The following is a 19982-nucleotide window of genomic DNA, read 5'->3' as shown; positions in this document are numbered from 1 at the left end:
ACTAATGCCAGTGATGGAATGTAACTAAATACATTAACTCAAGTGCTGTACTTAAGTAAAATCTTGAGGTACTGTCACTCTACTTAAAAATGTCCATGTTCTTCTACTTTATATTTAAAAGTCACTGTATCTAAGAGGCAACTACTGCTTTTACCTCCACTACATTTGTGTTATTATTTTAGTTACTAGTTACTTTGAAGCCTGCATGCTGCATCAGAGCCAAAGTAGGCCTACTAATGAATAAAAAACAGTGAATGCTATTCAGATCATTTAATAATTATTATTTTAACGATAATATTTAATAATATATTTTATTTCACTAGCAATCGGGTTAAAAAGCATTGATTCCAATAATCAAAGATAATAAAAATGCTGAGTGTCGGCCTGTCCATTATGTGTCGACCCATAGAATATTTATAATTTACTTGCATTAGTACATTTATTAAAAAGATACTTTTGATACTTAAGTACACTTAATATCAGATACTTTAAAACTTTTACTCAAGTAATATTTTAGCATGATATCTTAACAGTTAGTAGGACTTTAGGGCACACACTGAATAATGCTTTATAGATCAGTGTATATATAAACAAATTATGCATATATGTTATTTAGTTGTTGATACATTTCTTTTGTTTTGGATGGTCTGTATATATTGGATATTTGGATGGTGTATATTCATTTTATGTCTTCAGTTTATTTATATATTGTTTTTAGTTTTTATTAGTCTAGTTGTCGGTATTTGATTATTTAAAAGTGATGGAAAGGTAATTAGATTATTTTACTGAATATCAATAATAATATTACTTTTTGGACAGGCTAGATATATTGGGCAATGATATCATTATTAGACAGGTATTAATAGCTTGTCTTTTCTCTTTTTAAAGACCACATACTGCAGTGTCTTAGGGCTGACACGACTTGGGACTTGACTTTACTCGGCACAGCTTGTGACTTGACTTGATGTCACATGTCTGCAATTTATAAACCCTTTAAAAAGGCTGCCTTTTTTTTAATGGGTGCAGATTTAACAACCGTCTTCTGGTAAAGCTATAGTATTGCTACACTAGCCAAATGAACTGTCAGGACAAATATTTTAAATACAGTATATGAAGTTATGCATATTTCCCATAATTGAAAGGCTTATTTACTTAGTCTCACAGACCACAAACAGCACCCAGATTGTCTTCCTTGAATTTGAGCTTACCACAGCCCTAAATATTGCGTTGTCTCCTGTAGTCACATGTCTATCCCATTAGACAGGTTTGTAAAAATCATTTTTGACATTACTCCAATTATAGATGATGTCCAATTACTTCATACCGCAGAGATTGAATCACACAGGAGATTGCAAATTCTATTACAATTTTATCAGCACATGAACTGTGGCTTTCAAGCTCCTTATTTGCATAAGTAAACAGCAACGTAGTATGTGGATGGCAAGTTTATGAATATATAAATAAAAAGAAAGAATGCTGCATTGGCAGTGCACCAGGTTGTGGTGGATCACACTACCAAGGAGAAATAAAACACATCGTGAATAAGCAAGAACACTGAAGGGCCTCTACAACAGGAGGGTTAATTAGGATAGTTTTATGGAGACGTAATTGCAGCAATTTCTGAGGTCAGACAAGTCAAGTTTTATCTGTAGAGTGCTTTTAATCAAACACCTTCATCCCAAAGTGCTTCCTACAGACAAAACAGAAAACACAAAAACAAACTGAAGCAAAAGCAGCAGGACAGTGTTGATGGGAAAATAGTCTATATGAAAATGCACACAGGCAGTGACATTAAGTGGCATTAATGAGCCAAATGTGCATCGGTAGTGCTGTGTGTGTGTGTGTGTGTGTGTGTGTGTGTGTGTGTGTGTGTGTGTGTGTGTGGTCGTTTGTGTAGTGGTGGGGGTTAACACAAAGCAGTCATAATGACCATCATCGCCATTACCACCATCATCATCACAGGAATGGCATTTCAAGAGCGCCATTATCATCATTATTATAGCTAATATCACTGATGATGAGGCTTTCATGGCCTTTTGTTGGCCCTGACTAAGGTATTGCCATGGAAACAGATGACAGAAAAAGAGCATAGCTTTATTGAATTACTCTATAAAGCTATTCTGACCAAATGGGGCTTGAATGTTGCACCGTGAAAAGTCCCGAGGAGAGACAGACGAGAGTCAGTGGCAGAGATACAGAAAGAAGAAGCAGCTGAGACAGATAAAGTGAAAGAAGAATAAAAAGGAGACAAACGCTGGCACTGAAGGACATGTGATCGTACAGAGACACAGATCCACTGGTACAGAGAGCCCTGGTGATCAACACAGAACAAGATTGTCTGATTGCTGGAAACAATGGCAGCAATTCACCCACACCGACACGGTCGCAAAAGAGGAAATAATCAGTAATAACTATAACGCCAGCACAGACAGTGGACATTTAAAACTATTGACTCACTCTTTAATGGCTCTTTTGCAGCAGGCTATTGCTCGTCTTAAAATAGCACTCTGACAAATGAGCTTCATCTCTTATTTACTGGACTTATTTGCCTGTTTCAAAGACACTTTCTAGTGTGATAAATCTAATAAACTGTCCCCAAATCCAATTTTATACATTGCTAACATGTCCCAACTAAATAAGTTTAAAAACTTTAAAAGTGCAAAGGTCATCTGCTGATATTATGCCACTTAAGGGAGAAACAACCATCTTTTTATTTGTCAGAAAGCAGAAATAGCATGATGCCCTCCAGTTCAATCACATGAGGCATTAAAAAGTTTTCTAGTGAGAAACATCATATTTCGCTATTTTTTCCAATTCTGATTTATATAATGAAATGGATCTGTGAAATGTCTGCAGCAGAACCAAATGAAAACATCTAAGTTAAATGTGCATTATGTAAGAACTTTAATTTTTGCCTTTAGCATGCTAACCAGCTAGCCCCTGCCTGTCCTTTTTCATAATGCCAATCCAAGCTCCCAGACCGGCACCACTAGCCGCATGGCTAACTGAGCTAACTAGTTAACAGCATCTACAGTTAGCGGTTAGTATGGTGATTTGCTGTCGTATCCTATCGTATTTGTATGAATTTGAGAAGACTAGTCACCCATCATTGTTACCAACTGCAAGATCAGACGCTCACAACAGATTTGAAGTAATGACCATACCTACATACATAATGAATTACCCTTATTTATTTATTTATTTTTACAAATGAAAGTGCTGTCTTTTAATTTGAACATTTCATGTACACTCTGCACAGCTTCAGTCTTATATTTCTAGTCAAAGATGAAACACCCCATACAGCACGCTCCTTGTGAAACAGATAATGATGATTATTGTCAAAACAAACTTTCAGGGATACTTTTATAAAGATTCTTCATTGTTGTCTGTCTCTGCTTCAGTACAAATGATAAATTAGCACAATATGACAACCACAGGATGTGTAAACATGACACTCAAAATAACAAAACTAGATATTTTGGGAGATTTAGAGATTCATGCATTAATAGAAGTACTGTAATTATACTATGATTTGTTCAGGAGCAAATTAGAGCTCTACAAAATCTAACATTGTGAAGGAAGTTGGGGAAAAAGGAACAAAAATTTGACTCATTTGCAGTAGACACACTTTAAAAGTCCATATGTTGATCAGATGTGTCTGTTTTCATTGTTTCATCTTAACAACACAGGACATCAAAATGTGAGAAGTTATTTAGAAACACTTTAGGAATGACTTAATCCATGAACGTCCAATGAGTTGTTCCTGAATAACTGTGATTCAAGGACTATAAAGTAGATAATGAAGAGCTACTAGTGAACAGGCTTCTCCTTCATGATTATTAGAAAAGGGTAAGTAATGGTAAGGTAATCATGAGGTAATGACAGACCACTCGTATGATGTATCATTTTATTTAAGGGAGTAATGAATGAGTCGTTACTAGTTTGTGCTGCTCAGTGGCTGTTAATCACAGTTAATCAGGAACAACTCATGAAGAAAAGTGGTCCATGTGTCAATTTAAAAATATTTCTGAACTAATCAATACCTAACGATTCATTAATATAGTATCTCCCAGTCTGTTCACTATTAACTCATCATTATCTGCTATATAGTTCCTGAATCAAAGATATTCAAGAACTACTCTTAACGATTCATTGATCAGATCATTCCTCACTCGTTCCTTAGTGACCACTCACATTCTGGTGTTACACGGTCTTGTAAAGATTTACCGTTTCGTCCACTGATTTATTAAAGCTGCTGTGAGCATTGTTGTCATTTTAGCTGACTTCCAGTCCGTTTTGCAGTTAGCAATCCCCTCCCTCCTCTCTACGCCAGGAGGATCCTGCTCTCTGTGCCTTCACGAGCAGACAGGACGGCCTCTGTCCTGATTGGATAAAATGGGCAGGGATACCAGAAAAAAATATTTTTATCTTTTACTGCATGAGAGGAGGGAGGAGAGACATGGGTTACTGACCAAACACTGGATTACAGAGCTCTTTAGCGCTCATTAATAAGAAAATAACACTTACAACAGCTTTAAGAACTGCAGTAAAAAATGCAGAGGATTTATAAAAGCTTGAATTCCAGATGCTAAATATCATTCAGCATTTCAGCCAACATTTCATTTAAAAACACCATCAGGAAACTTGATATTTAATACAATGTAACAGACAAACTTGAACAATGTAAGAGATGACAGTGACAAATCTGATTGAAATCTGATTCAAAACACTGAAACATAGTAAAAAGAAAACCAATGGACATATTGATAATTGATAATAACAGATTGGCAGTGCCACTTTCTACAAGGCATTTCTGGCATGAACATTTCTCAAACTTTAGATCAGTCAACCAACGACATTTACTCTTTTAATATGATATGTAATCTGAGGCTCTTTGTATTGGGGGTCCCATTCATCCAGACACATATCTACACATCATGACATTACCTGCACATATAGCCACAGTTATTGTCTCTCTCGATGTTTAAACACCAGCATCCTTCTAAGCTGTGGTATAAACATATACAATAAGTCATCTTTTAGTCTTCCCACAGCCTTTATGGACACATAGCTGTACAAGACTCCAACACCAAAACACTGGGAGTCATCCAAGATACAGTATGTCTCTGCAAGTGCTTGGGTTAGATGAAGCTCTCCTGCTCCTCCTTTAGAGGGGGAATGGTTTGAGTGCCAACATCTGATTCTTTCAAATCAGTCATCTCGCTCCCTTCACTTCCTGTTTGCTTCTCCTCCTCTTTTTCTTCTGTATCACTCTTCCCACCACCTTCCTCCTCCTGCTCCTCCACAGTTCTGTCTGCCTGGGAAAGGCTCGGCCCTTTACAGCCATGCTGCTTGTCTCGACTGTGTTTCGGGCTCTGGCTATCGTGCTGATGCTGCTCATGGTCCTGGCTGTTGAAGAATCTTCGGATGACATGCTTGGGCAGGCCCAGCTGAGCCGACAGGGTGTGGACCGCCTCCTCGTCCGGGTTGAGGCCCACGTCCTGGATGAAGCTCTGCAGGATTCCCAGTGCTTCATGGGACAGTCTTAAGCCCTCACCTTGGACCTCATCTCCATCTACGACTTTGTTATCTGCATCATCATCATCCCTCGCGCCGGGCCACTTCATAGTGAGTTTTTCCTTTGTTCTGCTCACTTTGCTGTCTCCAACGGTCTCATTAATCCCTTCCTCGCCCACATTTTCATCCCTCACCTGCTCCTTGCTTTCATTATGCTTGTCCCACACCCTACCAGTACAAGCCCACTCCCCTCCCAAACTGCTCATCTCTCCTCCACCACCCTCGACCCAGTCCTTACTGTCCCCTCTCTCGCTGCCCCTGCCCTGCAGACGTACCCTCATGTGGCCCCAGTTGCCCCCAGCCTCGGACTCGGCTGGCGAGGCGGCACATGGTTGCAGAGGAGATGGGTGAGGTGGTGCCTCGGGCTGCAGGGGCTGATGTGGTTGGAGATGGTGTTGCTGTGGCAGCGGGGAGTTGCGTTGGTACTGATGAGAGAAAAAAGGCAAGTTTATTTATTTAGCACCATTCAGACAAAAGTGCTTTAAAGAGACATACAGTAGAAATACAGAAATGTATTTGTATGATTTGAAGTGATAGGTATTACAAATAAAAGAACAATTTTTTAGTTTTTTTAGCATTTTATTGCAGATTCTATTTTTAAAGGTACGATTATTGGCTATATAATGATTTACTTCACTGATTGATGAAACATGCTCTATTCATTTTAGATGGTTACTGTATGTTAAAGAGAACTGGCATCAAATTTTCTTTCTCTAAATTACAAACACTGACTCACTGTCATCAGAGCTGCTCTCAGATAACGACCAAAGACTAAACATGCTTTGCTGTTACTTCACAATTGTCTCTCGTGGGAGCTCTAAAGAATCTAAATATAGCAATCGGGGAAAGTTCTGTCCTTCATTTGACCTCACTTGTTCGAGCTGTGCAATGCAGCCATCCAGGGTTCATGTCCACAGAACCAATCAGTGTCAGAACCAGTACATGTCAAGTCTTCATGTCCTGCTGTTAATACCCCCAGGCACCATTCTGTGCTTTCACAAAGAGATACACAACTAATTTTTGACATGTTAACTGGGAGTCTGTGCTATAACTGAGCCATAAAATAACTATCAGCCACACGGATCACTGCTCAAAGTGGTTATCATCTTTTATCTGCCATTTTTGGCATTTAGCTGTCATTACTGTGGCACCGCTGCACATTCCCAAGATCTGTGTGATGACTCCCGAGATTCAATGAGATGTATTTTCTTTCTTCTAAGAGAAGATTTCGATTTGTCTTAAATTGATTTTGTAAGGTGCCTTACAAAACTGAAAGACATGTCAACCCAAGCCCTCATGTAAAGGGCAGCTTCCTGTCATACACATTGTTGATTGGAGGGTAACAGTTACTTATCTGCTTGCCTTTTGCTGCTAATGTTTTGTTTTTGATTCCAAATTGCTTTTTCGGTATAGCTCATAAGATAAGATGGAAAAAGAAAACATTTTGGATTTTCTACTGTTAGTAGCAGCAGTCTGTGTGAAGAGGTGTTGTGTTTATTTTGTTGTTGTGGTCTCACCAGTGTATTGTCATTGCTGAGCAGCGTGAGCCTGTCAGTGCAGTGCTGCTGTGCCGCCGTGTTGCTGCTCTCCTGCTCATAGATAGCGTCTCGTTCGGTCTGGGAGAGGCTGAGGAACCGGCGGATCATGCACAGGTTCTCCCACAGGGTCCGGTTCTCTGGACTGGGGTCCTCCTTCCAACGCAGCAGCTCACACAGCCAGCCCTGCAGGAGGAAGGGTAAGGCCCCTATTTAGCATGTATAATATAGCTCTTGGTGCAATTCTATCTGACCTCCTCCGACAATAAGGAGAAAAATAACTTGCATTTTGCAACAAGAAGCTGCTGAGCTGCCAAATGTCCTGTCATAACTGCCATGATATAACAGACATATCCATTAGCCATGCTAATTTAGATAATAATCTTGGTAATTACTTCATTAATTAGTGAATATTTCTTCATAAAGAAGCTCATCTTCATATACCTAACAGAAGCAATATCAATTGGTTGGCCAATGTTGGCCTATCACAGATATACCGTATAGGCATACACATTATCTGATAAATGCCAATATGTTATGTTGTAAGAGATTAAAATGCAGAAAAGATCTTTGGGATAATTTATAATTATTAAATTCCCATTTAAGTTTTCTGTTTGGCTGTTGGTGCATTAAACAGGAAATGGATTGAATGTTTGATGTAATCTCATGTCTTTTATAAAGAATTATGTAAAACATGTTGCCTGGATTGACCAGGTATCCACCTCTGGGGAAGTTTACAGGTGCAGACTACCTGCCTCCAAATGGAGTTGCTGTTTAATTGTAAAGACAATTTTAGTTTGTTCCTCTTTTTTCAACATTTATGCAGCATATGAGCAAAATATAATATTTTCTGTTGTATAGTGTGGACCCTAACAGTTTTGACATCAAAATTGCCATGGCAACACCATGAAAATTTATACAATGAGTTTTAATTCATGTCACCCCCATACACCCACTCTCCTATTAATTTTGTGACTAATTAGAACTTAATTAGATATATGTGGTAATAACTGCAGAGGTCTATAAACTATGAATTCACAATAATTTACTTTTTACATTCATCCAAATTGGGTTCATGTTGTAAAGCATCTCATTTGTCTCTTGTTTGCTCTTAATATACAAACATAAATAAAGTAGGAGGTAGATCCTCTAATGGTAAAGGCAAAAGATGATGGAGATATTTTCTTATTAGCTCGAATCTTTTCTCTGCATCACCAGGGAAGAAACTTGTGAGTGGCAGATTGAGGAGGGTAAAGCCAAGCTAGTTTCAGATTCATGAACTGGAGCATGATTACGTTTGCAAGCAGGCTGATATGCACACACACACACAGATTCACGCGTACACACACACATACACCTGGCTGTAGCCCAAGTCTAGCACACAATGCCATCCAGATGCACAGTGCAGATAGAACAGAGAGATCCAGCACGGTTATGCCTGCCAAACAGCCGGGTAATACAGAAGAGAGGGAGAGGGAGAAAAAGAGAGAGATAAAGAGAACATAGAGAAAGTAAAGTAAAAAGGGAGGCCAGCAAAGAGATAGAAAAAGAACCTCAGGGGTTTTGGACCACCTGTCTCTACTGGCATGACCGCTGAATGACCTCCAAACATTTTCATGATGAGTAGAGAGATGGGAGGAAGAGAGAAAGGAAGAAAGAAAAGTGAAAATTGGATACATGCACAAGAGGAAGAGAAAATGAGACAGCTAAAATCCCCCCATTCCATGAAGGGAAATTATCCTCAAAACAAAAGGCAATAACAAGCTTATGGGGCCGCCATAAAAATGAGAACAATAAACACTCAAATCATGCCTGTGTGTGTGTGTGTGTGTGTGTGTGGGTATTAGTGAATCTGTTTGCTTGTGTGCATGCGTGCGCTAGTACAGTACGTCTATGTGCACAAATAAGTGGTGTGAATGCGTGCACGTGTTTTTGTATGGTGACTATTAAGGAGATAATTTAGGACACAATAGCAGTCTGATGCACTGATGATAGTCCTCTGCAGAGTACAGCTGCTGCTTGATTATCTGGGCTTCCCTCCACACACACCAGCCACCCCTGCTTTAACTGAGGAAATGGATTCATCGGAGAAGCTGAATTTGAACAATTTAGAAACATTAAATATGTGTGTGTTTAAGACTTGACATCTGCATCAGATTCACAACAGGAAGCTAGCAAGTACCTGACTCTTGGAGGCGGCAACCTTTGCGAACAGAGCTTGTGACACCTTGGCTCTCTTCATCTCATGCTGAATCTCCTCGTAGATAGAAGCGCTTACGTTGAGAACGCAACTGTCCGTCCTCAGTCCTCTGTCTCCTGCAACTGGGGACAGTCGTGCCTAAAAAGAGACGGACAAGAAGACAAGAAAAGTCATTTTAAAAGCAAGCCTTTGAAGCAAATCAATCTAATATAGAAGAAAGACAATTTGCAGTCTGGCAAAATCACTTTTAAGTATTCTGAGATGGGAAGCCAGTGAGGGATCATCTCCTTTATGCAGCCCTATAAGTGTCCATATAAAGGGAAGGTGTAACCGGGGGGGCAGCATGAGCCGATTTACATGATGCTCCCTAAAAAAGAAGCTCCTCCCTGGCGGGAGAAACAGCTGGCAACTTCATGTATATTAGAGGAAACATGTGGCAGTCTGCACCCTCTCCAGGGCAACAGAGGGTGTCAGCAGTGTACTGAACAGGGAGCTGATAGCAGATTGGGAGGAAATGGGTGGAAAAAACAAAAGAGATGAAGCGATCAAGGGCGCAGATCTCATCCAAGCAGCAACCTCCAGGGCTGAAAAATGAAGCCAACACAGAAGTACCAAAAACTGCAGTTCCATAAATGGTCATTTGAGGCGTTCCAAAAAAGATAGTCAAACCCCAGACAACCCAGGACACGTTTGCAGCCTGGTACAAAAAAACAATTTTGGTCTCTATACCTAATTTCCCTGCTCCTGACCACTGTATGGGGGTAGGAAAAGAAATCACTGGAGGATAACAGAAAGAAACTGGTGAGTGCTGACAATATTAAACTCAAACACAGACACACAGCTAGCTTGTCAGCTGTGGCTGACTTGGTAGCTTCCAGCTAGGTGGGCTTCAGCTCCACCCATGCTCCACCTCTTTGCCCATTTTGGATTAGCTGGGAGTTAGGCAGAGTCAAGTACTGCAAAGATGGCACTTCATTGGTGGCTCAGTCCACTATTTTCACTGTCAAAGCTACATGCTAACTTGCTCACAATTACAATCCTCACATGCATTTACAGGTATAATGCTTACAATGCTCACCATCACGGTTTACCGTTAGCATGCTAACATTTGCTAATAAGCCCTAAACACAAAGTACAGCTGTAGCTAATATGACTACCTTTGGAGGTATTTGGTTTAAAAAATAGTATTTGTCAAATTGCAATTTTGACCTGATGATGGGATCACAGCTAAGGGATCACCAAATGAATTACAAACCATCCTGAGAGAAGCAAATATATCCTTCCTTGCAGTTTGTTCTTTGCTGTCTCGACATCTAATGGTGGTGCTATTAGAGGAAAGGTCAGCGGCTTCAGAACAAGTCCCTAATATGATCATTTATGGTTTGTTGTTGATCACATCCTCTTTTAAATGCCATTGTTAAAATTAACCCTCTGTGCATCCGTACAATTCATGTGAAAGATTGTCTCTTTACTTTTGATGAGGTAAACAACATTCATCTCTCTCTCTCTCTCTCTCTCTCTCTCTCACTCTCTCTCTCTCTCTCTCTCTCTCTCTCTCTCTCTCTCTCTCTCTCTCTCTCTCGCAGTCTGTCTGCTGGCTGACCTGTGTGGGTCTTGGAGGTGTATTATTGCAGCCAGGGGTGAATCCAGTCAGGCTTCTGTCTTTCTCCTCCTGGTAGATGCGCTCCCTCTCTGCCTCAGGGAGCTGCAGGAAGCTGTACATGGCCCGCAGGTTGACCAGCAAAGACTGGGAGGCGTGTTTGGGGTCCTCCTCCTTCCGTAGAATCTCTGACAGCAGGCCCTGGTAAAGACACACACACACATTGATAGTCACACAGTAATACACACAAATTAATTCAGGAAAACTGGTGTATAGTGGTTTTGGATGACTGTTCTGAGAAACTGATTACTGTGGTGAAAATATTGCGGGGGTCACCATCACAGTTATCTTTGATCGACACCACTCTTAAATCTGTCTGTTAAATATGAAGCAACAGCCAGCAGGTTAGCTTAGCTTAGCATATAGATGGGAAACTGGGGGAAAAGCTCAACTTGTTGTTTTTGCCTTTCAGTATCAACAAAGGAGATATAATGTTGTAGTTATAATGTTAGCTTTTCATGTGCTGGTAGGCCTTTGGGATGAAGCCAGGCTGCCTGTGTCCCTAAACCAAGCTAATCTTATTGTTTAATGGCTCTAGTTATATATTTACTGCATAGAAGTGAGTGGTATTGATATTTTTCTGTAACTCTCAGCTAAGAAGCGCATTTTTCAAAATGTTGAGCTCTTCTTTTAAACTGCAAGTTGTATGATGTACAAAATAAAGGTAGAAAACATTTAATTGGACAGAGGCTTGATGGACCAGATTATTAAAGATTATGGTTTTGCCCCTTAATCATAAAACAAAGATCCTAATAAAAAGTTTCTCATGTGCCTGAAGGAATTTTGCAAAAGCCCCTCCAACCCAAATCTGGATCTCATTCAAACCTTGTCAAGTTCCTGTGGTTTAGTGTTTCACAGCTATAGATGATACAGAGCCAGTTCCCAGTCAGCTAAGCATGCCTGTAGAGCCAGCATTATTGTGTATGTGTTTATGCAGGAAAGCCTTCAAACATCACATGCAGATTGTAGGGCTTCCTTCCTGAAAAGAAATCAGATTTCACACTGACACGGAAATGGAGGGATGGGAAACGGCCTTCTTATTCAAATCATGGGTCATCTTTGGATCCACCCAACAAAACCCCTCCCTCCAAATAGATGGAGGCTTCATGACAAATGCTCCCCTCACTTTTATATGGCATCTTGGCATCATGCCAAAGTTGTAGGGCTGGAGCACCTTGGACTTGGCAATGGGGAAAACATGGGGGTGGATAATAACTAGCTCTGCTTATTGTGATGAAAATGATAATGACGGTAATAATAATAATAAGAATAATAATAACAGTGGGCTTAGCCTGTCCTCTGAGCTCCATCCCTTTGGGTGTGGTGTTGGATGTAAGATGATGGACACGGATAAGGTGGCATTTCAGTGTTAGAGGCGATCAGAGTGAGACAAAAATGAGGGAGACCAATGGAAAGAGGAAGGCAACGATTTTTTAAAAAGTTGCATTAACAATCAGAGGTGGTAGTAAATGAATAGAAGGGCTGCGAGAGTGAAAGGTGGCAAGATGGAGGGACAGTAAGATAGAAGAAGAGGTAGAGAGGGAGACAACATTTCTCTAAGGGGTTGTGATTAGTTGGCCCAGCAGCTGCTTCAGTGCTGGCACCAGCTTTGTGCTGCAGAGAGCTGGCACAAACACACACACACATACACACATGCATGGGGGGAGGGGGCACTGCGGCAAAGGCCATGCCAGCGTGCCAACCATCAAACCACATATTCACAGAAGACACTGCTCCAACCGCAACACCTGAAAACGCTTCCAGAAGATAATCACCTGCAAACAGTTTAATTCAGATCACAGTCACTGTGATCTATGTGATCCATACCTGGGTCCTGTTAAAGGCCACCCGGGCAAAGATGGCTTGGGAGATGCCTGCTCTCTTCAGTTCCTCCCGCACACAGTGGTAGATCTCAATTGGCACATCCGTTGGCCCCACAGAAGACCCAGCCGACGTCTGGCTTTGCAGCCCGACTGTGGGGCCTCCCCCTTGGCCACAGTGTGCCTGCTGCGGGGCCTGGGAATCAGGGGCTTTGGAGAAGACCTTGGCAGGAGCCCGACCTACAGGCGGGTGGTTGAGATACTGCTGTGGGGAGGGTGAGAGACCTTGGCCAGCCAGCATACGGCTGACAGCATACTGCTGATTGAGAAACTGGGCCATCACAAGCTGCTGGTTGACCATTTGAGAGCTCAGAGGTTGGGTTACCAACCCATGGGGGCGCAGGCCAAGTGGGGGCCGGCCACATATGTTAGGAACTTCTCCACGAGAGAAAAGAAGGGTGGAGCTCTGATCAGCTGGGCTGCTTGTGATTGGCTGCTGGGTGAGGGTGATATGTGCGGACTGGTCGGAGAAGCTGTCAATCTCTGGTGAAGGAAAAGGAAAGACAGATGAACAATTATTGATACACCAAATAATAATAGTGTCTGATTCCAGCTTCTTAAATGTGTCTTTACTCTTACTTTTTACTTTTTACTCTTTACTTTATGACAATAAACTGAATATCTTACAATATATTTGAAAACATTTGTGCTTTGAAAACACTGATTGACAATTTTCACTGTTTTCTGACATTTAATAGAATAAACAACTAATCGATTAATCCAGAAAATAATGAACAGATCAATCAACAATAAAAAAATAATCGTTAGTTGCTGCTTTACTCAGTCGTCAGTATAATCAGATTTGATGGCATGCTTATTAAAAACGGTTGGTTTTTGAGTGTGCTGTTGAGGGACACACTATTCTCCCATAATGCAATGCAAAAATTAGATGGAGCAGCAGCTCACAGCTGGAAATGTTTGAATAAATTTCAGGTGTTACTGAGACACCTTGAGAAACATTTGGGGGAAAACAGTTCAAATTAAGTATTTCACTGCTTGGCAGATGGTCTTTCATATAACTGAACTGTCAATGCAGCAGAAAACACACCAATATTCTTTAGATTTAGAAACAGATATAAATGACTGTTGTATTCCCTTTTGCTCAAAAGGTATAAAACCTACAACCACACCGAATCAATAAGGACAAATGCTGCAGTCAATTGCACTTGGAACCCTGAAAAAAACAACCTCTGAGTTGCCATTTTCATCTCCATTAAGTGGATTTATGCTTGATAGAAGTCTTTGTAAGCATGTGGTACAAGCTTGCTCCCCCTGTGTCTTTATAAGTGCTCTAATCTGTTAAATCAGCTGCTGTTGTTGCTTGTGAAGTTCACAGAATTTCCATACAAACATGCTGTGGGTGTCCATGTTTTCCTGAGCAAATTGGCTGGTCCGGTTTGGAGCAATCGCAGCCGGGTGACACATTTCTCATATTAATTAATTATGTTAAAAAACATTTGAGCCATACATTAACAGAATTGTGTTTCATATGTGATCAGCACTGCAGAGTTTGACAGTTTGATCTGAGTTTCTGAGTCATCCCTCCCTAAATCCAAGTGAGAGACGCTCCTCTCAAGTTTAAATACCAGTGACTTTCCAAAGTCGCCGTTTAATTGATGTCTGACGTCTCACACATTATACAATTTCCTGTTAGTATAGAACGGACTGTGTAGACTGAGACTCTAGTATGGATTTATGGTAGGACATGCTGTTAGACTTATCAGACACTTAATGTTTGCAGGCTTGATTGAAATCCCTCACCTTTGAAGCATTTGGTCTTCCTGAAGTGCTTGTACCATCGACCAAACTCGTGACACTTGGCAGCTGAGACATTTGCATAGTAAGTGCTATTTACAATAGATGATATCATACTCTGAAACAGAGGGGGAAAGACAATAGAAATTCATTACAGTTTCCCAGCTCCTGCTATGGGCGGCCTGGGTGTCTCAGCTGTTCACACATCTGATATTAATGAACTCAGATCTGTGTTATTAAAAAGACCCCCAGGTAAATAGGATAATAAAGACAGATGAGTGTGTCAGTGTGGGAGCTCCGCGTGTGCTAACACAGAATGTGTATGCATGCATGTATGTGTGCGTGCATACTGTATATGTGTGTGTGTGTACACTAGAGGTCATCAGAGACTATGCATCTCTGTCTGTCTGCCTCACTCACACTCAGGCAAAAACACACACAGACACACACACACATTTCCTCACGCACACACACACACAGTTTTTCCCCAAAGACCGTCCTCTTCTGCAATCTTTCCATCTGATTACACCTTTCATCTTCTCATATTTGTTTTAATCTGCTTCTTGCAAACAACAGAGTGGGTAAAGGGAGTGATAGGCGGGAGAGAGTGAAAGAGAGAGGGAGAGAGAGAGAGAGAGATGGGGGAGGAAAGATGGGGGAGGGAGGATTGACTTGTATCAGATCTGCAGAGAAGGAAGGAGTCTGTAGAAGAGGGAGATAGCGAGCAATCTTTATCCAACTGTAGATGTCCTTCGCACCCTCAGGCAAAATAACAGATAGACTAAGTTGATAATTATGAATATTCATAAAGAGGCCTTCCCCCAAATACTGCATCATTAATGTAACAGTATTTCTGCAGTTGCGTCTGTATTTGCTTAATTAAACACCCCAGAATTGAAGGAGATCTTAAAACCAGATATGGATGTTATTGCTGAATCAGTCAGGAGTGCAGAAAAAGAGAAATAGCAACGAGTGAGAGAGATGGACAGATAGTGAGAGAGTAAGATGGAGGGTGAGGCTGACAGACAGACAGACAGACAGAGTGACAGGCGGACAGACAGGTTGGCAGTGGAGAGAATTAAGATAGGCAGCAGCCCAGGCAGTAGGGCTTTTTAACAGATAACCATCTCTCTTTATCTATTCCTCTCTCGCGCTCTGCCCCCACACCTTATCTACCTCTGCATCTGACTTCCTGTCTAACTATTGGACCACACGCTCACTCTGCTGCAAGTGTCAAAGTAGGCACAAAACACACACAAACTCGGAGGGCTTTGGAAAGGCAAATACATAACACTTACAACCTGAACTTCTTTGCATGTTAGCTGTGTGTGTGTGTGTGTGTGTGTGTGTTATACCTGGGACAGTGGGCACTCCTTGGCCAGAGTGCTCTGGTTCATGTCCTTGAGGAGCTCCTTCAGAGCGTTTCTCACTGTGGAGTGACTCCACTGCTCGGCCGGCAAGTCCTCCAATTTGGGGCAGCTGGACAAAGAGCAAATTAAAAACACTTGAGTTGCAGAATTTTTATATATTACAGTTAAACGGGGGAGTCCAGTGATTTAGTGCTGCACTTCCATAAAGTCAGGCAACTCACAATCGACAAACATGACATTTAGTGCTCAATATGATTTAAACTCCAAGAACTTTGGCTCCTTTAAGTCCCATAATGTAATTTAAAGACATCATCAGACTCCAAAAAGCTCCCATATGATTGTTTTCACCAGCCCTGTCGCCATACTTTTAACCAGACGTTGGGACATTTTCCAGCTGTTTTTTGTGGCGACAAAACCAGCCAAAACATAATCTTTTCCCAACCCTAACCCAGTGATTTTTGTGCCTAAACCCAACCAGGCCATTGGCCAACAAGATAAAATTGAAAACTGAACCTAAAGAAGGTTCAACGTAGCCGTGCTTTACAGAAACATACATTGCCAACATTTAATCTGTTGATTGGGTTGTTTTTCACAGGCTTTCAAGTACTTCTTGTAATTAGTAAACTGACCTTCAGGTGTCAAATCAGTGGAGGGCCCCTTTAAAAAATAGATATCCCAAAAAGTTTGTTACTTGCTTATATAGAGCCTCTCCCAGCATGAAGTGGTGATGGGCAGGAAACACACACTTTGATGGGTGTGGATGAAAGTCTGGGCTGTGGGAGGAAGCTAAATTTCGTCATAAACTAATCAATTAAATGAATAAACTCATCCTTCTTTCTTCGAGACAATTAGCGTTTTTACAGAAAACATTTTGACTATGAAGGACAGAAACTGGCGCTGCTGAGCACTTGTGTACGGGTCAGGTCAAAGCAGCAGTAATAGATCTGATCACACCGCAACAGACAATCTGTTTATCCGCTTTAGACTGAGGTTGGACTGCCTATGTTATTAACATACAGACACAGAAATACATAAATAAATACATGTGGCAATACATACATAAATACATGAATACATGTGAGAATACATAAATAAATGAATAAATAAATAAATAAATGTAAAAAATACATTAACTTCTGCATGTATTTATTTATTTATTCATTTATTTATGTATTTAATTATTTATTTCTACATTTATTCATTTATTTACGCTTACACTTGTCATTTTTGCCCTTCATATTTGCCGTGTCACAGCAGGGGTACCACAGTCACAGGAGTAAATGATAAAATTAACGATGTCTGAATGTTAATGTTATTGGTCAACATGTCTGCTCTGGGAACGGCCAATATTAACCTCTGTACTTTTGTATCTTGTAATAATAAAATGCTGCACTGTCCTAACTCTCGTGGTGAATCTGACCCGAGACCCAATATGTGGCACAACTAAAGGCCACTGTAACATAAATGGAAGGCACATTCATCATTCAAAAATGTTACAGGAAATAACTTTTAATGTCTCCCACTATTAAAAGTCCTCATTCATATTCATTGCAACAAGCAAATAAAAATCACCCATTAAAACTTAATCTAATGGCATTACAATAGAATAAGAAAATTCTCTGCTGGAGATTGCACACCAAAATACATTTTTATGGGTCTGATTTGGTCCATGCCCTTTGGCTGTTTTATTTTCTCACTACAAATTAGAGACGGTGGGTGGTGGGGGTCTTTTAGACTCTTTCTAGACACCACACAGACGGGAAAAGGAGCAGAACCTGGCTGTAACAGATGTGATGTGAGCTTCCTACCTGTGCAGCTGTATTTTAAGGGTAATAACATGGTGAACATCCTGCAGCATATCAGCCACTGTGGCGTCAGGAGCATCTGTTACACAGGACAGAGGCACCGGGTTCCACTTGCCCACCTGGATCAGACCTGAACACACACAAAAAGTAAAAAATATGAGAAAACAATTGACGTTTTTATGTCCTTTTACTCTTCGTGCATTTGCGTTCTGCACCTTTGGCCTGTGCGGCAGAGCTGTGCGAGTAGCCCAGTGTCAGCAGGGCCATCTCTATCAGCTGGTTGAACAGCAGATCTCTCTTGACCAGCACAAACTCAGCGTGTTCTTCTCTCCTCTCTCTTTCCAGAGGGTTCTCCTTGTGCTCCACCACGCAGAACACCGGCAACAGACTCCCTGAGGTGACGGACACAGATTATGTCGCAGAGCATGACACATACACCTCATCTGTAATATCATGTTTCAAGAAAGAAGAACATCCAGACTGAGCTTCCTCATATAAGCCCCTGTACCTTTGCTGTGCCAGTTCTTGCTCTGTGGCCTCGCTGTGGTCGGTTTCTGGGCCAGACAGGGTTTCTTGGCTACAGGACTCCCCTGCCTGCTCCTCTCCTGGGCCGAGGGTCCCGCTCCGTTTTGTTCCAGTCGAGCCAGCTTGGCAGGAGGTGGCCGGGGGTCTACAACAGGATCACTGCCCTCGGGTTTCTTGGCACCATTACACAGGGCGTCCATCTGTGGTGTCACACTGATACAGAGACACAGACACTTAAAAATTCAAGACTGTATGAGATAAACAAACAAAAAAAAACACTCATTACCTTTATAGTATGTCTGTGTGGTCAGAAGTGACCCTTTTTACATATATAAATTAGGCTACATATAGTTTAAAGTAACTTTTGCACAGGCACACATATATCTGCATACCTGGTGAGTGTGGTAGAGTGTGAAAGAAAGCTGATTTAGTCATTTACAGCTCTGTCTCTAACAGGAAAATTAGAAAGCACAATTTTGACACACACACACACACTTAGATCTGAAGGATATCCGGATCAGTAGTAGGGGATGACCTTCACCCAGATGCAGCGACTGGGATAACCCTCTAATTCCAGTAAAAGTCCAGCGAATGCCACAGCGCAGCTTCCCATAATAAACCTGCTGTCTTCTCCAGGCGCGCCGCTGTAAGCGACAGTGATTCAGTTCATCGTCAGCTCTTAAATGCGCGCTAATCGTCCCACGTCTGGTTCTGCTGAAGTTTGATCGGGGCGAAACCAACCTGTTTCAGTGTCCGACCTGCCATCACACCTCAACAGCAGCCCGTTCCTGTAGACATCGGCAGTATCCATGTGTTATCCTCGCTTCCATTGATCACGGAACAGAAACGCGTCTTCTGGATGTCGGCACGCGTCCTTTAGCTTTACAACCATCTGTTTAACATCGACGTTATGTTTACTCTCTAAGTATTTTTTTGTTCCTTATCCCTCCTCCTGGTTCTCCTTTCCGGTGTGACGATAGGTTGGCCTTAGCGCAAGTTCAGAGCGACCTCCCATCCAGAGCACCGGGACATGCTGCTACTGTGGATCAGGCTCAGGAGAGAACAATACACGGCTCGGAGCTGCTGGAGTACATTCCCTATCATATATTACAGCACAGCTCTGACTCCGGGACAGCAGTTGGTTTCACTTCAAAGCCCTGTGCGCACGCGAACAGAGAGAGAGAGAGAGAGAGAGAGAGAGAGAGAGAGAGAGAGAGACCCCCCCACCACACACACACACACAAACACACACACGCACAGACTCATAAATACGCGGACCCAGCTGCATTAGCATATGGTGTAATAATGAATTCACTAGCGCGCTCCGTAAATGTATTAAATGTGACAATTGCGCATAAATCTATTTATTATTTTCTGCCGCATGCTGTGCACGCACTTATTATTGTCTTTAGGGTATTGGAGCTCTCCATGGTAACAAAGTGGAGCAGGACGAGGTGGAAGTGCCTGACTGATATTAACTTTTGAACGCTGATGTTTTATTATACAAGATTGTCGGTTTTATATGTGGATAATCACAGTTTTTACTCAGTGCCGCCAAGGATGAGCTCTATAACCCACTGCAATTACAGTACTATGGTATGATATAGTATATAATAATATCTAATAATATTATAGTAGCCTATATATTGTATAGGTACAATGAAATTACTATATG

The 19982-nt window shown here is 41.4% G+C and overlaps 1 protein-coding gene across 1 annotated transcript; it reads right to left on the bottom strand.

Moving 5' to 3' along the window:
* Nucleotides 1-5141: 5141 nt before the first annotated feature.
* On the bottom strand, nucleotides 5142-18507 carry satb1a (SATB homeobox 1a). Its single transcript, XM_073463382.1, has 10 exons — nucleotides 18291-18507; nucleotides 17998-18174; nucleotides 17786-17912; nucleotides 15963-16086; nucleotides 14614-14725; nucleotides 12800-13335; nucleotides 10916-11113; nucleotides 9295-9450; nucleotides 7095-7298; nucleotides 5142-6002 (listed from the first exon to the last, which is right to left on the bottom strand). The coding sequence occupies exons 1-10, from the start codon at nucleotides 18505-18507 to the stop codon at nucleotides 5142-5144; spliced, it is 2712 nt and encodes a 903-aa protein (XP_073319483.1).
* Nucleotides 18508-19982: the final 1475 nt, after the last annotated feature.

Source organism: Pagrus major, chromosome 3, assembly GCF_040436345.1.
Source record: "Pagrus major chromosome 3, Pma_NU_1.0".
Classification (NCBI taxonomy): Eukaryota; Metazoa; Chordata; class Actinopteri; order Spariformes; family Sparidae; genus Pagrus; species Pagrus major.
Note: the sequence above shows the minus strand (reverse complement) of the source record. Positions and strands in the feature narration are given on the sequence as shown.